At 40.3% G+C, this 27,661-nt stretch overlaps 1 protein-coding gene across 2 annotated transcripts; it reads left to right on the top strand.

Moving 5' to 3' along the window:
- Positions 1-1,213: 1,213 nt before the first annotated feature.
- LOC129328109 (myosin-4-like) lies at positions 1,214-26,575 on the top strand. 2 transcript variants are annotated; one of them, XM_054976887.1, is made up of 40 exons: positions 1,266-1,321; positions 2,480-2,542; positions 3,215-3,456; positions 3,545-3,688; positions 4,089-4,245; positions 4,738-4,765; positions 5,182-5,302; positions 5,397-5,489; positions 5,599-5,662; positions 5,752-5,850; positions 5,970-6,073; positions 6,157-6,295; positions 7,064-7,182; positions 7,276-7,425; positions 8,012-8,182; positions 8,889-9,195; positions 9,841-9,911; positions 10,538-10,625; positions 10,716-10,833; positions 12,068-12,191; positions 12,276-12,412; positions 12,878-13,133; positions 13,764-14,006; positions 14,107-14,283; positions 14,369-14,514; positions 14,614-14,704; positions 14,795-15,184; positions 16,252-16,378; positions 17,524-17,642; positions 18,393-18,589; positions 20,023-20,206; positions 20,284-20,449; positions 21,423-21,547; positions 21,800-22,108; positions 22,202-22,405; positions 22,837-22,962; positions 23,055-23,225; positions 24,082-24,186; positions 24,982-25,077; positions 26,286-26,575. In XM_054976887.1, exons 3-40 carry the CDS (start codon positions 3,253-3,255, stop codon positions 26,436-26,438), a joined length of 5,823 nt encoding a protein of 1,940 aa, XP_054832862.1. In that variant the 5' UTR covers positions 1,266-1,321; positions 2,480-2,542; positions 3,215-3,252; the 3' UTR covers positions 26,439-26,575. The 2 variants fall into 2 exon arrangements, with proteins under 2 accessions (XP_054832861.1, XP_054832862.1); XM_054976886.1 differs by lacking the exon at positions 2,480-2,542 and having other exon boundaries at positions 1,214-1,321.
- The last annotated feature ends 1,086 nt before the right edge of the window (positions 26,576-27,661 follow it).

Raw genomic sequence — 27,661 nt, 5'->3', positions numbered from 1 at the left:
GTACCAGGCCAAAACATTACTTTGTACCTAGGCTTTTACCTGAGATGTTCCCTCTTTTTAGCTGTTTCCAGGCAGAGAGAAATGGCATCCATCAAATCATGGTTGTTTTCCTGTGTCTGGATACTCTGTTAGTCGATCCTCTCTCAAATAGATTAATACATATCACTTCTGAGTGGTTACTTACTGCTTCTGTGTAGTCACTCACCTCATGATAGTGGTGGTATCTCCAATCAGAATCCATGTAAAATGGACTGACCATGCAACAGCATCCTGTCAGTGTAAACCACATGGTTAAACAGAATTTCTGCAACCTTGATCTTAATCACAGAATACTGACACAACAATGGCTGATTCCGCACATGTTGCATAATGCACTTTCAACGCACTTTATCAATTGTTTGAGGTGGATTTTTTGTTCCGCACACAAAAAAATCCGTTCCAAATGATCTATAAAGAGGATTGGAAGTGCATTATCCAACATGTGCGGAATCACTCAATGTGTCACTCATGTCTCTGGCCTGTACCTTGTTTATCCCCTATTTCCCCTATTCACATCTTTCATGAGTCTTTGCTTTACCACTGTCAGTTTTCCATGAGTTGTTGTTTCATATTCCCTTTTATTGCACTGACCACAGTCCCTTCTGCTCCCTGAAGTTCTCTTCTTCTTCTAACATCCTGCCTTTTCCTGGGAACTACAATTTTAATCCTTTCTTGGAGTTCTCTTGTAATCCAGTTTCTTGCTGCTAGAGATAGTCTTAGATAGATCCGGATTCTTCCTTATTACACTGCTTCAACTTGATTTCATAATTGCCAGAGCACAGTATATATTGCAGCCACCCTCCCCCCCCCCAATTATTTATAGATTAATTCATGGAGCTGATAGGTCTAATTATATCTGTTCACAATGAACATGAATGGGAATACTGCTGGAAGCCAGACTGTCAAAAAGGTTTTGACCTAAGAAAGGAGAGAAGGATGCTGTGTATGCAAATCACTCTCTATATAAGTAGCCCTGGGACCAGTCTCTCATGTCCTCGCACTGGCAGCTTAAAGGTAAGAGTGTGAGGCGTTTGAGTTTAAAGAAGTGGGATCTCACCCAGAATTCCTCATATCCCAATACATTGCTGCTATTTTTGACCCTTCTATATAGGGACTGCCTTTGTTAATAGGGACTTACAAGTTACAACTGGCCTCTATCCATTGTGCTCTATAATTTATTACTGGAGCTTTGGTGAAACAGTATAGAAAGGATTTGTCACTTTTATTTTGCAGTCTTGGATAGCGGGACGTTGCATTACTATCCACCCACTACTCAACAAAGGTAAGACCTTGATTTACTAATCCCCTAGGGAAATTAGATAGCAAGGGGACCCTATAGTGAGGGACATGCATGCTGCTTGGTGGACAGATTGCTTTCTTTCAGTGTTTATGGATCATATATAGCTATAATATAATTTGTACTGAACTTGCATGCCACCTAAGAGGAGACAGTCTGCTAAGGTATTGCCTTGAAATCACTGACATACTAGTCATTGTAATAAAATATTTGCACTGACACAATCCAAATATATTCAATTGTGCAGATAGCTGTAACCAGGATGACTCCACAGAGGGCCTGCATGTTTTATAAGGTGATAGGAATGATTTAGTCTGAAAAGTATATGGTTATTATTTGAAGGGGCACAAAAAGTGTGGTGTAGAATTAACCCAAGAAGAGATGTGCTTGTTCTCCTAGATTTCTTGTCACACTTTAGTCCAGGCTGCACCTTTTGTGTTTTGCTGTTTATATCATCATCAGTGTGAGAGTGTGGGCCAGTCACTTTCTCTCTCAGCCTAACTTGATTCATACAGGTGTGGTGAGGATGCCTTAGGGTGTGATAAAAATATGACTGTTTGAGAGACAGACATATAAATGGAACAAATACCATGGTCAAGGCCAATATTAATACATCTGATTTTAATGTGGCCAAATCTGTGGCTACTTAAATCCAGAGACTGGAGCCATGGACCGACAAGACAGATTTTTCTACAAACTTGAAAAACACCCCAGATTTTCAGAAAAATCTAAAACAAAAAATAAATAAACCAAGGGGTTAAAACCCTCCAAAATAATGGAAGCAGTGCCTACAGCTTTAAGATAGGAATGCTGTCAATGGCTGTTGCTAGGCGCCCACACAGTATCGTTAGCCTTCAACTTTTGGTTTCTGTCAGTAAAAGGCAGGGGGAGGGAGCAGGGCCCTTTCCAGGGCTGTTTTGGCCTTTGAGGGAGGGAACAGGGGAAGACTGGGAGTGGAAATGGCTCAGGAAAAGGGCCCATCACCAGCCTGCCCTGGCCCCATGCCTTGCATCGGGGCTTTGGTGGACTAGGTGCCAGCTCCTTTACTGGGTGCCACTTCCTTCACCTTGCATGGGACTTGGGTGTCATCTCCTTTGCACTGTGCAGAACTCAGACAGGCTTGACACAGCCCTTCTGCCACAGGGCTGGCCGAGAAGGCATCCTGGTACCCACAGTGGCAAATCTACTCCAGGAGGAGGAATTGCGGTGAGGCCTTGCTGCAGCCACCAGGAGATTTGCCTGGTTCCCATTGTGGAGAAAGACAGGGAATAAATGAAATAATATAGTTGAAGACTGGGGGCAGATAAAAGGTTGGTTGGTTGGCTGATGGGTGGGAAGGACAGAAGGACACAAGGAAAGGTGAAGGTATGGGGGGTGCCAGGAGGAGGGGAAAAGGAAATATTGTGGGGAAGAGGATATATGGGAAAATAAGGTGCCCCTTGCAAGTCCTTGTGGGATGGGTCCTCTACCACACAACTGGGCCTGGGGTGGTGGCCAGCGCCTCACAACTGGGCCATAGTTTTCCTTGGTAGAGACTGCCAAAGTGAAGGAAAGAGAGAAATAGGGAGACAGGGAGGTAAGTTAAGGTAGGTTGGCCAGTGGGTCGGAAAAAGAAAAGGAAGCAGGAAAAGGGAAGAGGCTATGGGGGGTTTCAGGAAGGGGAAGAAGAAATAACAGGGGAAGGGGAAAATGAGCTTCCCCCATAAGTCCTTGCAGGCCCTCAATTTCTACAGCACCTAACTATGTGTATGTGTGAAGCGTATATCAAATGAACTAGTATAATCTATCTTGACTGAAAGTAGAAGGGGGACTGGAAATGGTTGTAAGAGAAATATTTCCACTGTTTTATGTCCTAATTTATATTTTTCTTTCCTTCAGTATTTCTTCGCTGCGCTGGTGCCCTCTAAATCACAGCCATGTCTTCCGATGCTGAGATGGCCGTCTTCGGTCCAGCCGCATCTTTTCTCCGCAAATCAGAAAAGGAGAGAATTGAGGCACAGAACAAGCCCTTTGATGCTAAGAACTCAGTGTTTGTGGTGGATCCTAAGATCTCCTACACGAAGGCCACTGTCACAGCCAGGGAAGGTGGAAAAGTCACAGTCAAGACTGAAAAAGGGGAAGTGAGTAAAAGACAAAAAATGAAATGGTATTACTGTCTCCTCCTTTCTTTCTAAATTGACATAAACTGGTATTCTTTTTCCTTGTCAGACTGTGACTGTGAAGGAAGATCAAGTATTTTCCATGAACCCTCCCAAATATGACAAAATTGAGGACATGGCCATGATGACCCATCTCCACGAACCTGCTGTCCTGTATAACCTCAAAGAGCGTTATGCAGCCTGGATGATCTATGTGAGTTTCTTTTAAAGTAGCATTTCGCTGCCCCTTTGTGGTGAAACTAGACTTTAACAATTTCCCATGCAGGAACACCCATTCTAAGAAAACCTAGTTATCATCCCTAGTTTTTCCTGCTTTGGGGTGGGGAGAATAACTATTCACAAATATATCCTTTCCTATCTATTCAATGTCTTAGGCCAGTCAAAGACAGGCGCCTGGTAACTGACAAATACATTATTATTTATATTTTATTTCCATTTGTTCAGATGAATTGCTTACATAGAATTCATGTCATTCATACACCCCATTCGTGAATTTCTTGTCCAAAGGAAGTTTAGGAATGATGGATTTTTACACAACTTGAGATGATATACAGACAATTTGCAACTTAAATTCTGTTTCCCTTTTCTTTCAGACCTACTCAGGTCTCTTCTGTGTCACTGTCAATCCCTACAAGTGGCTGCCAGTGTACAACCCTGAAGTGGTAAGTGCGTACAGAGGCAAAAAGCGTCAAGAGGCACCTCCCCACATCTTCTCTATCTCTGACAATGCCTATCAGGCCATGTTAACTGGTGAGTAGATTGATGTTTTTGGAAGAGTGAATGTTATCTTCAAGGTATCTCAGTGTCTTTAGTGGAATAACTTCAATAAACAAGTCTCTATCGCTTCCAACTGCGAGAGAACACTTTTAGATAGGGTTGCTAGCCCAACGTTGGCATCCAGCGAGAGACTTACAATGGTGTATGAGTGTGTGTGTGTGTGTGTGTGAGAGAGAGAGAGAGAGAGAGAGAGAGAGAGCATTTTCAGAATGACCCAGAAGTAACATTATCATGTAGGGGTAATGTTCTAGCATTTACTCTATGGTTTAACTAAAACTTTGTACAACCTGATGACATAATTTCTGGATTGCATCAGAGATGACATCATAGTGTTCATTTGTATATGTAGGGTTTATTTGTATAAATTTTAAAATATTTGTATACTACTTTTTATTCTTTCACATTCATTCCAACGATAAAAAAAATCTGGCTTCATTCAAAGTAATTGTTTTCTCATCTTTCCAGATCGGGAGAACCAGTCAATTCTGATTACGTAAGCATTCTTTCTTAATGCAGTTATATTATGCTAGTTATTTATTTTAAACTTTGTTTGTATATCCTCTGGAACATGTTTGCATATTCTCTTAAAATTTGTTCTAAGGCATTATCACTGTATTAGGAAAAGTATCATGAGACCATCATGTATCATATGATGCAACTATAATACATACTTAAACTTGGTTAACAGTCATTCTGTAGCTGTGATCGGGAAGGAGAGTCTTGTGATCTCTAACTGAGAATTCCCAGCATCCTTGCAAAACAGCAAATCACAGGTATCTCTAGAGGATGCCATAGCAGGTTAAGTTGGTACAAAACCAAATGTAGCATATATCTGAAAACGTCAATGTTATGATTCACAAGCATTGAACATTATTCTTGATTACTATTTGTATTCTTTCTGATCAACAGTGGAGAATCCGGTGCTGGAAAGACTGTGAACACGAAACGTGTCATCCAATACTTTGCAACAATTGCAGCAGCTTCAGACAAGAAAAAGGAAGAAGCACCAGTCCAAACTGGCAAAATGCAGGCACGTTTTCCCATCACTAACGAGTGACACATGATTTTGTGCAACTGCTCTCGGACTGAGGGTAGACAATTAGACCATAATATTTACATTGCAGGGGACCCTTGAAGATCAAATCATCAGTGCCAATCCTTTGCTGGAGGCTTTTGGAAACGCCAAGACTGTGAGGAATGATAACTCTTCCCGTTTTGTGAGTCTTTTGCAGAATCTGAGCTCTGGCTTGCATTTGGGGAAGTCTAGTGGGCTCATACAATATTCTTTAGCAGAGCATATAATGACATGCCTTTTCCTTTTTATAGGGTAAATTCATCAGAATCCATTTTGGTGCCACAGGCAAACTGGCTTCTGCTGACATTGAGACATGTAAGGGCCTTTTCTTTAGATGGACCAGTATCCCCTTTCCATCCTGTTGGTTTCTGATTGGGTTGCTTCTGTTTTTCCTTTCTTTTCAGATCTCCTGGAGAAATCCAGAGTAACTTTCCAGCTAAAAGCTGAAAGAAGCTACCACATCTTTTATCAGATCATGTCCAACAAGAGGCCAGAACTCATTGGTAAGTGTAATCTTGTGCAATTTTGCTGGCACCTGATGAATGATGTACTTGACCTGATAGTTGTAGATATTTTCATTATGAATGAAACAAGATCAATATTTGCTCTTTTCTTCATTCAGAGATGCTTCTGATTACCACCAACCCATATGACTACCACTATGTAAGTCAAGGGGAAATCACTGTCCCCAGCATAGATGATCAAGAAGAGTTGATGGCAACAGATGTAAGTAACATGAATTTCTGGAGTATCAGCCTGAATTAATATAAAGAGAATTCACTTACAGAGCTTGCTGATTCATTTGACAGAGTGCCATTGATATCCTGGGCTTCAATGCTGAGGAAAAGACAGCCATTTACAAGCTAACAGGAGCTGTAATGCACTATGGGAACATGAAGTTCAAGCAGAAGCAACGTGAGGAGCAGGCTGAGCCAGACGGCACCGAAGGTATTGATATAATTTACAAAGAAACTGACAGAAAAAAGACACACATACCCAATGCCTCCCCTCCCACATCTTCCGCTGCTCCTAACTTTCAGCTGGAACATCTGAAGTTTCATCAAACATAAACTAAAAATTTCCATGCTGCTGGATCAAGATCAAGAATTACTGCAATTCCAAAGTGCCATCAGCTAATCACTCTTCTCTCTTTCCTATGGTATTATGGACCTGATTCAGTCCAACATGAGCTACCAACTCATTCTTACCCACAATTTATGACTGAAATTAACTCATGGTTCCTTGTTGAATCTCTGTAGTTAAGGAGTAACTCAACAGTAATGTAGAACCTCCAGTAAATATGGATAAATTTTGGGTATCGACACTTTGGGCTACCCAGAAAAAGTCAAATCTGAGATTATGAAATTAAAACTTTGTATTCTGATATATATGTAAACTGTCTTTTAAAACATATTAGGCAGAAACATAGAAACAGAATAAGTACACAGAATATGGACATAATAATAGCTTTCATATCACATCAGGAAGTTCAATTGTGTTCATATAGGTATAAACTTCTTCATGCTTATGTCACTGGGAAATATCAGACACAGAAATAAAGGGATAAATAAATATTTTACTCCTCTGCTTCTTCCTGTTCTCATTTCATGTTAGGTCTGTACTATAGGCCATTGTTTGTTTACATACAGTCATCCAATGTAGAAAATATTGTGTATTTGTATGCTCATAAACCTTTGCTCTTAACTCTGTGCTCAGTTGCTGACAAGGCTGCCTATCTGATGAACCTCAATTCAGCAGATCTCTTAAAAGCTCTGTGCTATCCTCGAGTCAAGGTCGGGAATGAATTTGTCACCAAAGGCCAAACTGTCCAGCAGGTGACGTATGATATGAAGTTTGTAGCTGATTGATCTGAGATTTGTTACAGCACTTGTCCGCTGACAGCACTTACTCTTATTCCATTTTTGTAGGTGTACAATTCAGTTGGTGCACTGGCTAAATCTGTCTTTGAGAAGATGTTCTTGTGGATGGTTGTTCGTATCAATCAGCAGCTGGATACCAAGCAGTCAAGGCAGCACTTCATAGGAGTGTTGGACATTGCTGGCTTTGAAATCTTTGATGTAAGAGAACAGGGCCTTGTGGAGTGGTTCTGGACAAGAGATGGGGATCCTAATGGCCAAAGTAAATTTTTTAAGCAATTAAGGGCATCGTTCAATAATGCTCTGGATGCAAAGGCACTGAAAGAGTGAAATTGTTTCCTAACTATTAACTGGAGATGAAAGATTGACTGAAATTTCTGGCACTGATTAGTTTCAGCCTGGGTAGCCATGTTGGTCTGTAGTAGGAGAACAAGGTTTGGGTCCAGTAGCACCTTAAAGACCAACTAAATTAGAAATTGTAGAAATTATCTGGCATGAAGACTGTGGAATCATCAGCTCAAGGCATGTTTGGAATGTAAGCAATGTCTAGGAAAACATAAAAAAGCAGTGAGTTTTAAGGAGATGAGCAATGAACGATACAGAAAAATATGAGCAGATTTGATCTGATAACATATGATAACTATGAAAAATAAAGACACCCTTTTACTAAATTTATACACAGCTTTAAATACAGAAACCTACTGAAGAGGGCCTGTAATGATAACAACTATGAACCTGATTAAGAACTCCTCTAAACACTGTGATCTCATTTATTTGCATTGTCTAGTTTAACAGCTTGGAGCAGCTGTGCATCAACTTCACCAACGAGAAACTGCAACAGTTTTTCAATCATCATATGTTCGTGCTAGAGCAAGAAGAGTACAAGAAAGAGGGAATTGATTGGGAATTTATTGACTTTGGTATGGACTTGGCTGCCTGCATTGAACTCATTGAGAAGGTCTGTATATTTATTTAAAACATTTGTGTGCCACCTCTCCACCCAACTTTGCGTCCCCATGGCTGCAAACAATGAAAACATTAAACAGCATTTAAAATACTGATAAAATATACAAAATATTTTTGAACAATTAAATAAGTCATATGAACATATACATACACACAAACAGGGAAGAGGGCCAGTGAGACTTAGTGAGGGAATGCCAAAAAAAAAAAGTGTTCATCCACTGGTGGAAGAAAATGATAAAGAGAGACAGATGAATCCCTTGGGAGGGAGTTCCAGATTTCGGGCATCATGACCAAGAAGGCCCTTTAGCCTGAATGTAGCTGCCAAAGTTCCTATTTTTGGAGGACTATGTCTTGAGTTCATGCTTAATTTTATACATCAGTAGCTGCACAGGAATAACATATTTAGTTATTTAATTTATAGTCTGCTGTCCCTGTGAGCGGGCTCAGAGCAGATTTACATCATAAGTGCTTACATACAAAAAACAGTTAAAACAATTTAAAACATTGTTAGCAATTGTAAAAGTACAGCATTCAAACTGAAACAAGGCCTAAGGGCAAGATGAAGGGATATGGCTTTCATAAAGTTAATTGTATTAAATTAAGTATATTGGATGCTCAGTATGCAGAATTCAACTGTACAAAATAAATGCTACTTTGATTAATCTAATTCTTTATATATCTGCTATTTTTTGCTTCAGCCAATGGGCATTTTCTCCATCCTAGAAGAGGAGTGCATGTTCCCCAAGGCAACAGACGTTTCTTTCAAGAATAAGTTGTATGACCAGCATCTTGGCAAGTGCAAGAACTTTGAGAAGCCCAAACCTGGCAAAGGCAAAGCAGAGGCCCACTTCTCCCTGGTGCACTATGCTGGCACTGTGGATTACAACATCAGTGGCTGGCTGGACAAGAACAAGGACCCCCTGAATGAAACTGTTGTGGGGCTATTCCAGAAATCATCCATGAAGACCTTGGCCTTACTCTTCGCTGATCGCCCTGCAGATGCTGGTAACTGCTGGATAATTAGCAACTTAAGAGCACAATCCCAATAAGAGTTACTCCTAGGGCTTTTTTTCTGGGAAAAGAGGTGGTGGAACTCAGTGGGTTGCCCTCAGAGAAAATGGTCACATGGCTGGTGGCCCCACCCCCTGATCTCCAGACAGGGGGGAATTTAGATTGTCCTCTGCGCCGGCGTGGAGGGCAATCTAAACTTCCCTCTGTCTGGAGATCAGGGGGCAGGGCCACCAGCCATGTGACCATTTTCAAGAGGTTCCGGAACTCCATTTCCCCGCATTCCCCCTGAAAAAAAGCCCTGATTACTCCAGTCTAAGCCCAATGAAATCAATGGGCTTAGACTGGAGTAACCATTCTTAGGCTTGCACTGCCAGTCATTCAACAGAGAAAGTTTCTTTATTCCTAGGCCTGATACGTTTATTCATGAATAATTCATGAAATGATTTTATGTATTTATTTATAGCCTGCCTTTGTTGCACAGACTTAAGGTGGATTATCAGGTGTAAAAATGACAATGCAATAAGCGTCTAACAATAAATACAATAAAAGTATAAAACTTTCATAGATATTAAAACTAATCACATTTGATTTTTTTAAATACAATATTGTTTTCTAATGACATGTTTTTAAATCAATTAGAGGGCGGCGGTGGCAAGAAAGGCGGCAAAAAGAAGGGTTCCTCTTTCCAGACTGTATCTGCTCTCTTCAGGGTACGGTACAATTTCTTTCATTTGTGAAACTGAAAATAAATGTCAGACTCAAAAGAAAATTGAAGGGGAAATTATTTATGTGAAATTAAATGGATCAATACATTCAAAATATACATTGTTTACAAAGGAAAACAGCTTGGATTTGTTAGTAAAATCCAGGGCTTTTTTCTGGGGAAAGAGGTGGTGGAACTCAGTGGGTTGCCCTCAGAGAAAATGGTCACATGGCTGGTGGCCCCGCCCCCTGATCTCCAGACAGAGGGGAGTTTAGATTGCCCTCCATGCCGCGCAGCTTCTAGTTCAGACTGAGCTTCCTCCGCGGCGCGGAGGGCAATCTAAACTCCCCTCTGTCTGGAAATCAGGGGCGGGGCCACCAGCCATGTGACCATTTTCAAGAGGTTCCGGAACTCCATTCCACTGCGTTCCTGCTGAAAAAAAGCCCTGGTCAAATCCAAAGAGAAGATGTAGATGCTTGGAGGAGAAATATGACTTTGTTTTCTTTGCAATAGTTCCTCCTGACAAAGTGACAGGCTGTTGATGAGTTTCCAAAATGACTTGCCTGTTCTGTAGTAGAAGTGAATTGGGCTTCATCTACATATAGATTGTAATAACTGCTTCTGGACCCACAGGAGAACTTAAACAAGCTGATGTCCAATCTGAAGAGTACTCACCCTCATTTTGTGCGTTGCCTCATTCCCAATGAAACGAAAACTCCTGGTAAGATATTGTGACCAAAAGAAACGTGCGACACATTAATTTCCTCTGATTCCTACCATGTAGCGCTAATCCACACTCTAATATTCTAAGGTGCCATGGAGCATGAGCTCGTCTTGCATCAGCTGAGGTGTAATGGAGTGCTGGAAGGCATCAGAATTTGCAGGAAGGGATTTCCCAGCAGGATCATCTATGGTGACTTCAAACAGAGGTTAGTATGTGGCTACAGTAATTTGCTATTATATCTCTTAGTTCTGTCTTAACAACTATTTTCAACACAACATTGTAAATTAGACTATTAATTAAAATCTCATTTAAATTAGGAATTAGTTCATGTGTGTAATTTTTGTCACGTAAGGGTTTAAGGAAGTGAGGATGAGACAAAAAATAAACAAAGGATTCTATGTTTTAAATTGAAAAATTCTTGATATCTATAATGGACCTTTTTTTGTATTTATGTTATTTTTACATTATTTATAGTCCGCCTTTCTCACTGAGACTCAAGGCAGATTACACAGTGTGAGTCAGTACAGTCACTTTCAAAGACATGTCAATAAATAATGTATAAGCGTATATAAATGCAAATTTACAAAGATTTAAAACCAGCAGACATCCAATACAGAGTTGAAGAAATGCTGAATCTAGTAATGTTTATAGTCTTTGTCCTTTACTGATGGATGCCTTTGAGACAACTTCCTTATAGTACAGTCCTCCTATCTGAGTAAAAGGCCCTCTTGAATAATTCAGCTTTGCATAGTTTGCAGAAAGCCAGGAGAGTGGGAGCTTTCTTGATCTCTTCCTGTAGGCAGCAGCTACCACAGATTACACATGTATGGGCAGCTGTTAATTTTGCCCATGTGCAAGGTGGTTCCTGCAGAAGGCCCTGTTCAGATGAGCTAAGCTGTCATGGTGGAACAGAGAGAGCGAGAGGAGGACCTGAAGATATGTTGGACAAAGGCCATGAAGAACTTTGTAGCCAATACCTTGAATTGAGTCCAGTAACTTATAGCTATTGGAGAGATTGCAGAATGGGAGAAGTATTCATGCTCCTCCTAGCTCCCAATAATAACTCAGCTGTAGCATTTTGCACCAACTGGAGTCTCTGAGTTAACTTAGAGGGGAGACCTATATACAATGCCAAGCCTTGATGTTATCAGCTGTGTTGAGGTAGGGGCCATATTCCAGGCTGTGCGCCGTTTGAAGAAAGCATCAGTGTTTAACAGCACAACAACGGGGCCTCAAGAGAAGCTTTATAGACTAAATAGAGGGTGACAGAATTCCTCATTAGATTTTTAGTAAAGTAAAGCATATGTAGAGAGAGTTATTTGGGCATGAGGCTGACGTTCTATAGCAAAATTAGGTTTTGTTCTTACTGATGCTTATAAAGGAAAAAAGAAATAAGTGTTACTTAGTAAAATAAAAAACCAATATGTTTTTCTCAACAGATATAGGATATTAAATGCAAGTGCCATCCCGGAAGGACAATTCATAGATAGCAAGAAGGCTTCAGAGAAACTTCTTGGATCCATTGATGTTGACCACACCCAGTACAAATTCGGCCACACCAAGGTAAAATTATTCTGGGGGATAAGAATGAAACATCTAGCTTTGTTGGAACACAGAGCAATATTCTTAAATGTTTTCATTCTCCAGGTGTTCTTCAAAGCTGGCCTTTTGGGTACTCTAGAGGAGATGAGAGATGACAAGCTGGCACAGCTGATTACACGGACACAAGCAGTGTGCCGCGGTTATGTGATGAGACTGGAATTCAAGAAAATGATGGAAAGGAGGTAGACTTTTGACATCTTTAATAGGATTTATGCCTTAAAGAGCCTCGTTACTATACAGATGTGACAATACTGTAAACTACATTGAGGGCCACAAAGTATATGGCAGCAAATGTGTGCGTTTGCCATAGTATGTAAATGAGGTGGGCAAAAAGAGAACTATATTTATATCACAGAAAAAATGCATTTGCAGCTCATATACATTAAGTTTTTGGGGTACATGTAACAACCTTGAGAAGCAAACCTTAATAAAGTTCTGTATGAGGTAGCAGCATATAAGGTTGCATTCTTACATACTGCCCACCCTTTTGTCAAATAAACAAATCCTGATTCAATAATATAGTATGAACGTCGTAAAGTGGGTTAGAATGAGGAGGGGAATAAGTTGTAGACCAGAATAAAACACCTTTAGTCAGACTGAATTTTTTCTGGAATCATCCTTAAGATGTTCTGTTGCCTTCCTTACAGGGAGTCCATCTTTACCATTCAGTACAATGTTCGTTCATTCATGAATGTCAAGACCTGGCCTTGGATGAAGCTGTACTTTAAGATTAAGCCTCTGTTGAAGAGTGCTGAGTCAGAGAAGGAGATGGCCAACATGAAGGAAGAGTTTGAGAAAACGAAAGAAGAACTTGCCAAGTCTGAGGCCAAACGGAAGGAACTGGAAGAAAAAATGGTGTCTCTGATGCAAGAGAAAAATGACTTGCAGCTCCAAGTCCAAGCTGTAAGCATTACTAGTGACAATATACATTTTTTGTCCTATTAATGTGGTATAGGTTAGAAATTCAACCACTGCTGTAGGTTAGAAATTCAAGTACTACAGTGAAATTTCCAAAGGGAATAGGGGTTAACTAAGATTTTTCATAAGTATGCTTTCCATGGTCATAGATCCAGAGGAGTTAGCCATGTTAGTCTGTAATAACAAAATAGTAAAGAGTCCAGTGGCACCTTTAAGACTAACCAACTTTATTGTAGCATATGTTTTTGAGAACCACAGCTGTTTTCGTCAGAGGCAAGATGAAGAGAGCTTTGGTTCTCAAAAGCTTATGCTATAATAAAGTCTTAACGGTGCTACAGGACTCTACTATTTCATAAATATGGTTATATTTAATAAATGTGTGTGTCTATTTGAGCATTTAACACAGCCAGTGTATTTTCCTGTAAAAGCATGAAGGGGGTTTTGTTACAAAACTCAGGAATACTGATGAATTACTGGCCCCATTAATTTCAATGGTAGGATATAAGCCATAGGTATTTTATATTAGTAGACTGGTTCAAACCATTGAAATGAGTGGTTGTGTCCCACAGCATACATGATGCTCTGGATCAGGGCTATGATATTTTCCATCTGTAGGAATCTGATGGCTTGGCAGATGCTGAGGAGAGATGTGACCAGCTGATCAAAACCAAAATCCAGCTGGAAGCCAAAATTAAGGAACTGACGGAACGAGCAGAAGATGAAGAGGAAATGAATGCTGAGTTGACAGCCAAGAAGAGGAAGCTGGAAGATGAATGCTCAGAGCTGAAGAAAGACATCGATGATCTTGAGTTAACCCTGGCCAAGGTTGAAAAGGAAAAGCATGCCACTGAGAACAAGGTACTGACAAGAATACATCCAAGTTCATTTTAAAAAGTTAGACTGTAATATCTGCATTGCATTATATGATAACATTCTGGATCTATTTCTGTTGTAAAAGGTGAAAAACCTTACTGAAGAGATGGCAGTCTTGGATGAAAACATTGCCAAACTGAGCAAGGAAAAGAAGGCCCTCCAAGAGGCCCATCAGCAGACCTTAGATGACCTGCAGGCAGAAGAGGACAAAGTGAATACTCTGACCAAAGCAAAGACCAAGCTGGAGCAGCAAGTGGACGATGTGAGCACAATAATGTGGGAAATTACAGATCTGAGATGTAGGTGGACTTCTGTGTGCAGCCTCTTTATGACTTCTTTTGCTTCAGCTTGAAGGGTCACTGGAGCAAGAAAAGAAGCTTCGCATGGACCTTGAAAGAGCTAAGAGGAAACTTGAAGGAGACCTGAAGCTGGCCCAAGAATCCACAATGGATTTGGAGAATGATAAACAGCAGCTGGATGAAAAGCTTAAGAAGTAAGTCCAGTTCTCTCTGGAAGAACTTTGAGGGGGGGGTGTATCCTTATGCCGCATCTTTGATATGGACTCAAACACATTGTGCTTTGTTGTGAAAAGGAAAGACTTTGAACTCAGCCAGCTCCAAAGCAAAATTGAAGATGAGCAGGCCTTAGGCTCTCAGCTTCAGAAGAAGATCAAGGAGCTACAGGCAAGTTGCATCACGTTCTCCTTGGGACTGGGTGAATTATTTCATCTGAGAAGCAGGTTTGACTCTTCATGGTTGCTTCCCTTTCTTTAGGCCCGTATTGAGGAACTGGAGGAGGAGATTGAGGCTGAACGTGCATCTCGGGCTAAAGCAGAGAAGCAGCGGGCTGATCTCTCCAGGGAACTTGAAGAGATCAGTGAGCGCCTGGAAGAAGCTGGTGGAGCAACTTCAGCTCAGATTGAGATGAACAAGAAACGCGAGGCAGAATTCCAGAAACTGCGCCGGGACCTTGAAGAGGCCACTCTGCAGCATGAAGCCACTGCGGCTGCTCTCCGCAAGAAGCATGCAGATAGCTCAGCTGAACTTGGGGAACAAATTGATAACCTGCAGCGTGTCAAACAGAAGCTGGAGAAGGAAAAGAGTGAGCTGAAGATGGAGATTGATGACCTTGCCAGCAACATGGAGTCTGTCTCCAAAGCCAAGGTTTGCTCTTTAGTACACTGCAACACAATATTTATTTAATATTATTGAAAACTAAAAATATCTGTACTGAGGTGGGAGTCTTACAGCTTAATCCTAATATTTATTTCATAAGCTTCTACGTATTGGCAATGTAGCATAATGACAGCTATATTTTCAAACCATAGAAAAATTTAACAATATGCCAGCATTGTGAAAGCAATCAAAGACAAATTCATCAAAGTAAATACTCAGGATCTGGGTGCCAGGAATTAAATTTTAATAAAAATTTAAACAATATGTAATGATGTTTTTTTAAAATATTCAGCTCTAACAGACCCAAATCACTCAGCCTTATTCAACTACTTTGATCCTTGTACTTGTTCATCAAATATCCTAGCAGTTGTTCTTATTTACTTGTGCTGTGTAATTTACCTTGGGTCTCAGTGAGAAAGGAAAACTATAAATAAATATAAATAAATAAATATAAATAGATATAAATAAATAAATAAATAAAAGTGATTTTCATGTTTCCCAAGGACACTTTCCTGGAAGTAAGCCCCATTCAATAAAATGGGGTTTACATCTGAGTAGACATTATCAAGATTCCTTCAAGAATGTTTTGTCCTGTTCATTAGGTTTGTTCTGAAAATTGTCCTTGATTATGGTTGGAATGATACATGATCTGGCATGGGTAAAGATTTCTCAATAGACAGTCTGTATCAGGGCTTTTTTTCTGAGAAAAGAGGTGGTGGAACTCAGTGGGTTGCCCTCGGAGAAAATGGTCACATGGCTGGTGCCCCCGCCCCCTGATCTCCAGACAGAGGGGAGTTTAGATTGCTGAGCGGCACGGAGGGCAATCTAAACTCCCCTCTGTCTGGAGATCAGGGGGTGGGGGCACCAACCATGTGACCATTTTCAAGAGGTGCCAGAACTCTGTTCCACCGCGTTCCTGCTGAAAAAAAGCCCTGGTCTGTATTATTTTTATAAGCGGTCAAATTTTTACTTTCTCAATTCAATGTGTGCCATTTTTCACTTTTACAGTATTTGTTTGAAGGCTATTTCAATGTATTTCCTTTCACTCATTTCAGTCAACTCTTGAAAAATTAAGCCGCTCTTTGGAAGATCAGCTCAGTGAAGTTAAAGCAAAGGAGGAAGAACACCAGCGCACCATTAATGATCTGAGTGCTCAAAGAGCTCGTCTACAAACAGAAACGGGTAAGACTGATTATAAATTACATAGGAGTTATAGCAAATTTTATATGCTGAAATGACAAGTCTTGGTCATGCCAAGATGGGAGCAGTGAAGAAAATGACCCAACCCAGGAAGTTATCTAGCAGATAAAGGTAATGTAAGGCTAGGCTAAGTTCAGGAACTCAATTCCTGAATGGCAAGGGAGCTAGCTAGTCAAAAGGTAATAAAGGTCTACAGAGCTACCATGGCTTCCTGGCAGAAACCAACGAGCTTATAGTGCTTGCAGTTTCACCCTTGCTGATCTGTTAGTGGGGAGCATGATCCTGAAAATGGTCATGAGCGTATTTTGTCTTTTGAGGCTGAACTGGGGAGGGGGAGGGAGGCATTGTGCTGCCTTGCAAGCACTCCACTATGTACAAACAGCTTCGGGTGAACTATTTTAGTGTGATGGTTGTTGTGGGTTTTCCGGGCTGTATTGCTGTGGTCTTGACATTGTAGTTCCTGGCGTTTCGCCAGCAGCTGTGGCTGGCATCTTCAGAGGTGTAGCACCAAAAGACCTGTGTAGCACCTGTGACACTGAGAGATCAGGGAGCTGACATATTCTAACATGGTATTTGTAGAAGTGGTTGATTCTACTACTAGTAATTTTTATGAGAAAGTTCATATGAACAGTTTTTAACAAAGCCCATATCATAATACTATCTAATTGAAATATGCATATATTTGTAAGATCAGGATGACACAATATTGCCTAGAGTAATAAAAACTGTGAAAATGCAATTTTGCGCCTAATTATTTGGTTTACATATGAGCTCTGCCACCCGAAAGTCTTGAAAGAGGCATTGGCTAAATAAGTGCTGCCAGCATAAATGTGCAGCCACTTTTCATTCCATTGACTCCTCTTCTGTGTAATGTTCAAAGGGAATGTTTCATTTCTCTCCTGTTCTCAGATCTTCTATATGTCATCAGAAGGGGAATATGATAAGTTTCTTTTTCTTCTCAGTTTATAACGTTGGAGGGGAAATACCTTCAAAGATGATCAAAGTTAAATACAATATATTACTAATGTTATTATGTTTTAGATCTTTCCATTGTTCCTATTTTTTTCCCAAAATAATCTTTAGACCAGTACTATTCAATCTCTTCCATTCTTTTTTGTCCTTTTCAGGTGAATTTGCACGTCAGATAGAGGAAAAAGATTCTTTGATTTCCCAGCTCTCAAGAGGGAAGCAAGGCTATACCCAACAGATTGAAGAACTAAAGAGACAACTTGAAGAAGAAACAAAGGTGTGCTTTACATCTAGATCTGGTAGATAGATTTTTCTGTGATAGAATGATACTCTGCAGAAAGCTGTAAAGAACCAAAGCATCTGAGATTACCCTATAAAATATAGGATCCTATAAAATAATGATATGGTGTGTGTAAAGTGCTGTCAAGTCACAGCTGACTTATGGCAAACTTTGCTGGGGGTTTTGAGACATGACACTAACAGAAGCCATTTCCTGCCACAGCATAGAAGTCCCGATCTTGGGGGTCCCCCATCCAATTACTAACTAGGGGCCAAGCTACAAGTGACGAATGACACTTGAACGGCAAGTGTATTTCTCCCTGTTCACTTGTCCTCCACTCAATCCACTTGCCGTTCAAGTGTCATTCATCACTTGTAGCTTGGCCCTAGGGCTCACCTTCTTTAGCTTCTGTGACCTGAGAAGATTAGGCTAGATCTGGGCCATCCGGGTCAGGGCAACAATATTGTATAGGCAAATATATACAAAGAATCGTTAAGTGCCTCTAGCGCCTAAACTCTGCAATTTACAATGAGTAAAAACTAGAGTGCCCTGCTTGAAGGTTTGTAAAGTGAAAGTCACAACGCAGATAAGGAAAGAGACCCTTCATTTTCACTCTGTTAATTTTTCTTTTTAACTTTCACATTGTTCTTTACATTGTTCTATAATTGGAAATAAAAACAGTTATTCTCAGAAAGTTTGGCAAAAAGATTTAGGGAAATCCTTGAACAAATCAATTCTTTTGCGCAGGCGAAGAATGCACTGGCCCATGCTTTGCAATCTGCACGCCATGACTGTGACTTGCTCCGGGAGCAATTTGAAGAGGAGCAGGAAGCCAAGGCTGAGCTCCAGCGTGCCCTGTCCAAGGCCAACAGTGAGGTTGCCCAGTGGAGGACCAAATATGAGACTGATGCAATTCAGCGCACGGAAGAACTAGAAGAGGCCAAGTATGTGTGTGTTTGGAGGGTGGAGACTGAGAACAGGGCGTTCAGGACAAATGCTGTTCTTCTGCAAAGGGTCCTATATGAAGTTACGACTATGCTGTCAGTTTTCTAGTACTGCATGCCACTCTTAACCCAGGGCAACTTCATTACTGGAAATAGTTTTATACATTTTTGTGTTTCAGACTTCATTTCCTATTTTTGCACATATTACATTCAGAATAGAAACGGGTTGTGTTCAACAAGGTCTAATCTATATAAAACAGAGGAGTTAGCCGTGTTAGTCTGTAGTAGCAAAATCAAAAAGAGTCCAGTAGCACCTTTAAGACTAACCAATTTTATTGTAGCGTAAGCTTTCGAGAATCACAGTTCTCTTCGTCAGATGCAGAGAACTGTGATTCTCGAAAGCTTATGCTACAATAAAATTGGTTAGTCTTAAAGGTGCTACTGCACTCTTTTTGATTTTGCTATATAAAAATTTTTCAGTTCTACTTCCTCAGCCTTTTGTAACTTAAAAAGTAATTTCTTTTCATGACCAATTTAAATATTATTTGCTTTTCTGCAAATTCTAATTAGTAACCTGGTAATAAATTTCAGGTTGATGGCCTATGAGATCTAACAAAGAATATATTGTTTGTTTTAATTTATTTCTACAAGAAAAGAGAATCCAGAGATGGGCTCCCTGAAACAATCCACTTATGATCCGGTATTTGAGCCTAAGTCTCTCTCTCTCTCTCTCTCTCTCTCTCTCTCTCTCTCTCTCTCTCTCTCTCTCTCTCTCTCTCTCTCTCTCTCTCTCTCTCACACACACACACACACACACACACACACACACACACACACACACAAGCATACTCATTCAACAACTGTTCTCCTGTACATATGAAACAGTAATCACAGATTAAGCATCACAGATGCAGTTTTTTTTATCATATCATCTTAGATACACTGCACAATGCACTTTCAGTCAGCAAATATTGAGAAATCTACTTATATACATGGAAGTATGTAATGACCCTAGGAATAGACCAATATAAGAAATATTAACTATTTGAATCTTTTGAATTATCATCACTTCAAAACGATCCCCCTCAGTGTTTTGATATGCTGGACCTATGTGCCAAATTCTAGGATGCGCTGCCAGTGGTAACTGCAGTTAGCACACTGCATACTTTCTTTGTCAAATCCTCAAAAGTGCTCGGATGGGGGAAAAAAAGAAACCCCAAAGAAATATTCCCATGTCAAGATGTATTGCTGGTTCATCACTTGGTTTTAAAGATATTGTGATTAAATTATTTCTTCAGTGCTGCACATAAATAAAATAGTTTGTATTGTAAATGAAAAAAAAGATGTACCAAGTTTATAATGTGAAGCCAAAGCCCTTTCTCCCCTTAGATTGCCTAAACAGGTAAATGCTGTTTACTTTCAATATTTTTCAGGAAAAAGCTTGCCCAGCGCCTGCAAGATGCTGAAGAACATGTGGAGGCTGTGAATTCCAAATGTGCTTCTCTTGAGAAGACAAAGCAGAGACTGCAGAATGAAGTGGAGGACCTCATGATTGACGTGGAAAGGTCCAATGCAGCCTGCGCAGCTCTAGACAAGAAGCAAAAGAACTTTGATAAGGTATATCTGGTCAACATCAGAGATTTGAAAGTAGTGCATAAACTCCTTGCTTATGTTTTCTTCATGGTGTTTTGCAGGTTCTGGCAGAATGGAAACAGAAGTATGAGGAAGCTCAGTCTGAACTGGAAGCTTCGCAGAAGGAGACTCGGTCACTCAGCACAGAGCTCTTCAAGATGAAGAATGCTTATGAGGAGTCCTTGGATCAGTTGGAAACGCTGAAGCGCGAGAATAAGAATCTTCAGCGTAAGACCATTATTTCCTTTTCTAATATGGATTTAGAACACTGAATGCCCAACAGGGAGAAGCTAGAGCATGACTTTTACTGGTAAAGTAAATTGGCGACTGTGCCCCGCATCATACTTTTAATGATACTGCTCATACAGCCAATTCGGCTCTGAGCAGTGCCACATTAGAATTAGAGTTAAAATAGGAAAAATCTTTTAATATATAATCTGTATAATACTAAAATTTAGCGAGTTTTTTCTTTAACCAATTGGGAGAGGAACTTGGCTACTGCTAAAGTAGTATTGAAATCCACCCCTGCTAAGAGGAGCCTCAAATTGTCCTCTATACTTCCTGGGTCCTGGATATAGGGCTTGATCCATCTGTCTCTTGCCATGTTTAGAGTATTACATTCAAATAGACAGTGTTGAAGAGTGTCTGTTTGGCCAGAGCCACATTGGCAGAGTTGCTCAGAGTAGGGAACCCTATTTAAACGTCCCAGCAACTCTCCTGATGGAGTGGCATTCAATCTGGCTAACATAAATAATCGTCGATAACGTGGAACTGTCAAGAAATCGAAGTAAGCTGGAATGGATTGTGGCAATGTTAAACCCAAGTATATCAGTGAGCATACTCTACGTGCTCTTATCATAGTGCTTCTATAATCCACTTTACTCAAACAACCTAAGATCGAAGAGAGAGCTGCTGAAGGCCCTTCCCCGCATTAAAAAAATCATTTAGAAGGCATGTGCTCATCCAGTCCTTCTTAAAGCTGAATAGATGCTCATGTATAAGAATTTAAATGTTGCCAATAAAATTATTGGCAAAAGCACGTTAGTACTCTGGCGCATATGGATGAGATTGGATGACTCAAGAAGACACTATTTCAGTAACATCCAGAGTATATTTGCTTCATCCCTTCCTGAATCCTCATCCTTATAAACACTCTTGTTTTCTCTTTAAATGTCTAACATTTGTGGGGGACAACCAACAGAGGAGATATCTGACCTCACGGAACAGATTGCTGAAGGAGGAAAGTCCATTCATGAACTGGAGAAAGTGAAGAAACAAATTGAGCAAGAGAAATCTGAACTTCAAGCTTCTCTTGAAGAAGCTGAGGTAAACATGAGATTGGTCATAGGAGAAGCTGGACAAGGAGCTCTTGTCCTATGACATGCTATAAACCAGAAGTAAGCTATAAACCACTAGGTGAAAAGTATGAACATAAAACTGATCAAAACAGTGCTCCTCTGCAGTAAAGAATGCAGAATATTCTGTGTTAAATATAATGCCTACTGCATTTTAATATAATAGAAAGAAGCTGTCGATTTTAGTTCATTATTATCAGCAGTAATAAATGGTTTCCATTAGGCTTCACTGGAACATGAAGAAGGCAAAATCCTCCGGATCCAACTGGAGCTCAACCAGGTGAAGTCTGATATTGACAGGAGAATTGCAGAGAAGGACGAGGAAATTGATCAGCTGAAGAGGAATCACCTGAGAGTGGTAGAGTCCATGCAGAGTACTCTAGATGCTGAAGTAAGGAGCAGGAATGATGCCTTGAGGGTAAAGAAGAAGATGGAGGGAGATCTGAATGAAATGGAAATCCAGTTGAGCCATGCCAATCGCCAAGCTGCTGAGGCATTCAAGAACCTCAGGAACTCACAAGGACAGCTCAAGGTATTTCTGGGAAATTTCAGGCAATTAGCCAAGAAACCTTGATTGTCTAATAACAACAAGGATTTTAAGATACACAACAACTTTGTTTGACAGGACACACAACTGCATTTGGACGATGCTTTGAGGAGCCAGGAAGACCTGAAGGAGCAGGTGGCCATGGTTGAGCGCAGGGCTAACCTGATGCAGGCTGAGATTGAGGAGCTCCGGGCAGCTCTGGAACAGACAGAAAGGGGAAGGAAAGTGGCAGAACAGGAGCTCCTGGACGCCAGTGAGCGCGTGCAGCTCCTCCACACACAGGTCAGCTTCAAAGGAACTATGTCCTTATGCTGTCCCTGAGAGTGAATAAAGTATATCAGGCCCTGTTATAGAGGGCAAAATCTGCGCTTGGTTAATATGTGAGGAAAATCCTGTTTCCATGTCTTTCTTTCTGAACGTTTGACTGGTTGCCATTTTTTTGAAAAAAGTTATGCCTGACTAATATTTACCAACCAACAGGGATTATGAAGATTATTATTAGATTGAGTTACAGAATTTTTGGCCTCCTTTGGGACTCTGAAGGGAGTTTAGAAGTACGGCTAGGTATCAAATAAACAAACGCTTGTTTCTGAGTAGATGCCATTATTCTTTGCACCTGAATATAATTCTTTCTTGCAAAACTTTAATAATGTTTGACAGTTTATGCCTTTTCTATTCAAGCAATAACACTAAACCCTTTTTCCCCCAAACAGAACACCAGTTTGATCAACACCAAGAAGAAGCTGGAAACAGATATTGCCCAAATCCAGGGTGAAGTGGAAGAGACTGTACAGGAAGCACGCAATGCAGAAGACAAGGCTAAGAAGGCCATCACTGATGTGAGCTGAAGGGAGTTTTCCTTTGAAAAGTATAACCCGGTTTTCATTGGTATGGCAGGTTTCTTGAACTGGATTGATTTCATTATTAATAGGCAGCCATGATGGCGGAGGAGCTGAAGAAGGAGCAAGACACCAGTGCCCACCTGGAGAGGATGAAGAAGAACCTTGAGCAGACCGTGAAGGACCTGCAGCACCGTCTAGATGAGGCAGAGCAGCTGGCAATGAAAGGTGGCAAGAAACAACTCCAGAAACTGGAGGCTAGAGTGAGTCTCTGTAGAAAATAGTTTCCCACCAGCAGGGACCCAGCGAGCATTGCAAAAAGGAGGGACTGTTTGGAAATAATATCCCACTTCTCAAAATCTCCCCCGCTAGAATTCACTATGTTCTCAGGGGCTTTGGCAGCTTGAGTTCTTCCCCTCCTTTCCATTAACTAATGTTCAGCTGCTCTCAAAATTCCATCCCTTCTGGAATGTTTTCATTGCAGATCAAGGTGGTTTTTGAGAAGTTTGTCTTCCTTTCTCTCATTTGATTAATCATGGTTAGGATCTGGATTAAATCTGTATTTTTCACTTCCCACCGCAGACCTTCCTCATGCATTCCTCAGGGTCCCCTACCCACCAGAAGCAGCATTTTGAGGAGATCAGCAGGCTGGAGGGAGGCAGAAAAGTTCCTTTCTGCCATTAGAAAATTTTTTCTGGATCCAACCCCATTTTTTTTGTATACCAAGGGAAATCTCCCAAATAGGTAAAGCAGGGGTACCCAAAGTGGTGCTTGTGACTGCTATGGCACCTGCCAATACCTTTCATCGCACCCACCGAGTGTTTTTAAAAAGCGAGTGCAGCCAAGTGGGGCTCTGTTTGCTGTCACTACAGTGTTTGTTTCATTCTCTCACACTCATATTTTCCAGTGTATTTTTAATTTCCCCTCTTCTCCTATGCACTTGAGCTTCCTTTGTATGTGTGGCTCGGCCTCCTGTGGCAGCCATTTTGTGGTCGGCACCACCTCCTGAGGCAGTCATTTTGTTGTTGTGCCTACCACAACAACAGTTAACTATTTGTTATAGTGATGTTTCTAACTCTGATATATAAGTTACAACTAAAATCTTCATTTTTTTTCCAGGTACGGGAATTAGAAGCAGAAGTTGAGAATGAACAGAAGCGCAGTTCTGACGCTGTTAAGGGTGTACGCAAATATGAGAGACGAGTAAAAGAGTTGACCTACCAGGTGAGCATGGTGAAAGTTTAGCTGTGATAAACACTCTAATGAAGGCTGTTTCCTCATGTTCTAAAAATAGCGTAAGACTCACGGAAGGCTGCCGGCTTCCGTGCATGATTTTTGACACCATCCATTTACAAAACGCCATAAATCATGTTTGTGCCGTTTTGTAAATGGATGGCGTAAAAAATCATGGAAGGAAGCTGGCAGCCTTCCATGAGTCTTGTGCTATTTTTAGACCATGGGATAACGGCCGAAATTATTAATTAGTAAAACTGGGCATTTGATAATATGGAGAAAAAAGAATAACATAAATAATTTTAAAATAATAATAATGTTTATGAAGGTATATGTTAATTTATATCCTACCATTACTGGGCAGTGGATTACAGTTTTATGAAACAGAAAATAATTGTCTTCCCAGAAACAGAGCAATATAAATTAAATAAATACTGAACTTTTTATTGCCTCCCTTTTCCTGTTCCAATATAATTAACCTAATTACTGCCAATACCACCTCTAAATGGCAACATATAAACATTAACACCATTGCATGCTATGGGAAGCTTCAATTCCCACTTAATCCATATGCCTTCCTGAATAAGTTGCAGCGGTGTTTTGCCTCCTCTGATTAATCTCCCTAATTCCTTATATTTTGCTGCAACCCCCAAGCACATTGTACTAGTCTTCTTCATTCTTCTATTTTAGGGGAAAAAAGGATTTATTTAGGAAAGTTGAACTGAGTAAAAAATTTAAATCATAGAAACCTATTTTTTTCCTCCTCCATCATCCAAATTTCTTCAGTCTGAGGAAGATCGGAAGAATGTTCTGAGGCTTCAGGATCTGGTGGATAAACTCCAGCTTAAAGTGAAAGCATACAAGAGACAATCTGAAGAATCTGTAAGTACTTCATGGGAAAATAATTATATTTCAGTTTAAAACTGGATGTGGTAGGGTTACCAGCCCCCCGCTGGGGGCACGTGTCCCTTGCCCCCACCTTTCGCACCCTGGCTCTGTTCACCTGGACAGGGTGGGGGGAGGCAGGCTGGGAGCCACTAGAGCATGTGGCAAAATGGCACATACTCTGGAGGCCCTGATGATGCACTTCTGGTTGAAAACCAGAAGCTACAGAGTCTCAGAAGGGCCAAATTGGCCCCAAACATATTAAAAATGCTATGTTTGGGGCCAATTTTGCCCCCAGTGAGACTCTGCTGCTTCTATTTTTCACTGTAAATGATGTCATCAGGGGCTCCACAGCACACATGCACAAGGAAGCTAGATCAGGTCCTCCCCTCCCCCCCAATTTGGAAATAAAGACCTTGAAAATATATTTTATGGGACACTTTGCTTTCTTCTCCCTTAACAAATGCATCTAAATGTTTACATACTAAAATGCATTCTTTCATGATTGCTCCAAATAAAATCCTCCCCAATTTTGAGTATGTTTTATGTTATTATGATCCTAATGCTTTATGTTCCCCCAATTTCTTTGCCTTTTATGAATATATAGAAGCAAACCAGAGCTCCAGACGCCATATACAGCTGAATAACTGGATTAAAAGAGATATCTCATTTACTTTAAATTGTATTACATCAACCTCTATCAAAATACTTCTGTCAAGAACTATTCCTGTATAACTGATAGTGGATCAGGTTGCAGATGTAATTATATCTGCTTTGGGCATATATATTTCATTTCGTTCAGTTTTATTTTTTTCTCATACGTATTCAACATTGATTATTTCATATACTGTCCATCGTTGTAAGCTTATGATTGTCTAATTGCATAGCCTTACCCAACACACTAGTGCCTCATGAAATTTTAAATTTTGCTGGCTAGATTATTTCTTAAAATAAGCTAAATCTAATTCTTCACTAGGCTAAACAGAGATGACATTATATTGACATTATAAGCAGTTTAAACATGAATTTATACTGTCTTTGAGAAAAGCAAGATTGCCATTTTGTTCTTACTGATCAGATTTACGTAACAGATTTAAATCTGTACCTTCACCTTAGGTCCCCCCCTCCCCCCAAAAAGTTGTTGTGTTTCCCAAATGAAACAGAAGTAGAACATTTGATTTTCACACGACTTTCACCATTCTCAGGAGGAACAAACCAACATCAACCTATCCAAGTTCCGCAAGATTCAGCATGAGCTGGAAGAGGCTGAAGAGCGGGCTGACATTGCAGAGTCCCAGGTGAACAAACTGCGCGTGAAATCCCGTGATGCTGGAAAGGCAGTCAAAAGTGAAGAATAAGCTTGCCTAGGATGCTGAAGGTGACTGAAGAAATGCACAAAATGTGAAGATCTTTGTCATCTTGTTTTGTAATTTTTGTTTATTCTGTCCCCAATGTCTAGGAAATAAAGATTGTATCAATCCTTGCATATATAAAATGGTGTATTTTTTTTTTTTTTGGTGAACCCTGCTCTCCCTCACATTATGTCTGGCCCTTCTTCATGATGTGGCCTATCAGTTTTATCTAACTGACAATTGAAGCCATTTAGTTACCATTCACTCTTATAGTTATTCTTATAGTTACTTATTCTTTTTGTGCCTCCTAGTTCAAATGTTATAGATTAAAAAAACATCCCCTTAATGGTCCCCAGGGTTTTTATATCATATGAACTAAAATTATGTTTTAATGTCCCGACATAGTAAGGTGGCTCAGATTCTTTCTAATCGTAACTATTCTTTTTTGGACAAACATACGTGGGCTTTTTTCTTTAGACCCTGTTCCTTTGTAAATGCCCTTAACTTAGAAATGGTGGAAATTTTACATTCTTCATATCTTTTTAAAAATTATGAATAAACAACATTAAAAACTGCTAAAACAAGGGGAGCTAACCAAAGTGTATATCAAAAAGCTTAAACTAAGAACATAAACTCACAGTTAACTAGAAAACAATTTACATCACAAATTAATCTCAGGATACATTCCCAATGTCCAGCCTTAAAATTCTTATGTTAAGACTGAAACTAAATACTACAGATTATTTTGTTGCATTGTCACACAATCCTCACGGGGTCTTAATTTCTTCAGCACCTCAGGCTTTTAGAACCTGTTGTTAATTTCCCTAGTCTCACATTGTGATCTATGATAGAGATGCCAACAGGCCTGGAGAAAAATATCCTTTTCCTTTAATAAAAGTTTAATAGGATGTTAGTTACCAGATGGTGGTATTAACCTCCATGCCGTGAAAAGTTTCACTTGCCCATTTCTACATATTAAGCCTCTGTAAAAGGGATACAACAATTTTTTCCAGTCCAGTTAGCAAACCTATGTATCAAGCATGGTTGCCAACCTACAAGTGGGGCCTAGAGATCTCCTAGAATTACAACTGATCTCCAGGCTACAGGTGTCATTTCTCTGGAGAAAATGGCCGCTTTGGAGGGTGGACTCAATGGCATATACCCCAGTGAGGTCCCTCCCTTCCCTAAACCCTGACCTCCTCAGTATCTACCTGCAAATCTTCAGGGAT

The sequence above is a fragment of the Eublepharis macularius genome, chromosome 4 (genome assembly GCF_028583425.1).
Source record: "Eublepharis macularius isolate TG4126 chromosome 4, MPM_Emac_v1.0, whole genome shotgun sequence".
Lineage (NCBI taxonomy): Eukaryota > Metazoa > Chordata > Lepidosauria > Squamata > Eublepharidae > Eublepharis > Eublepharis macularius.
The sequence above is the reverse complement of the archived record's forward strand: the minus strand, read 5'-3'. Positions and strand labels throughout refer to the sequence as shown.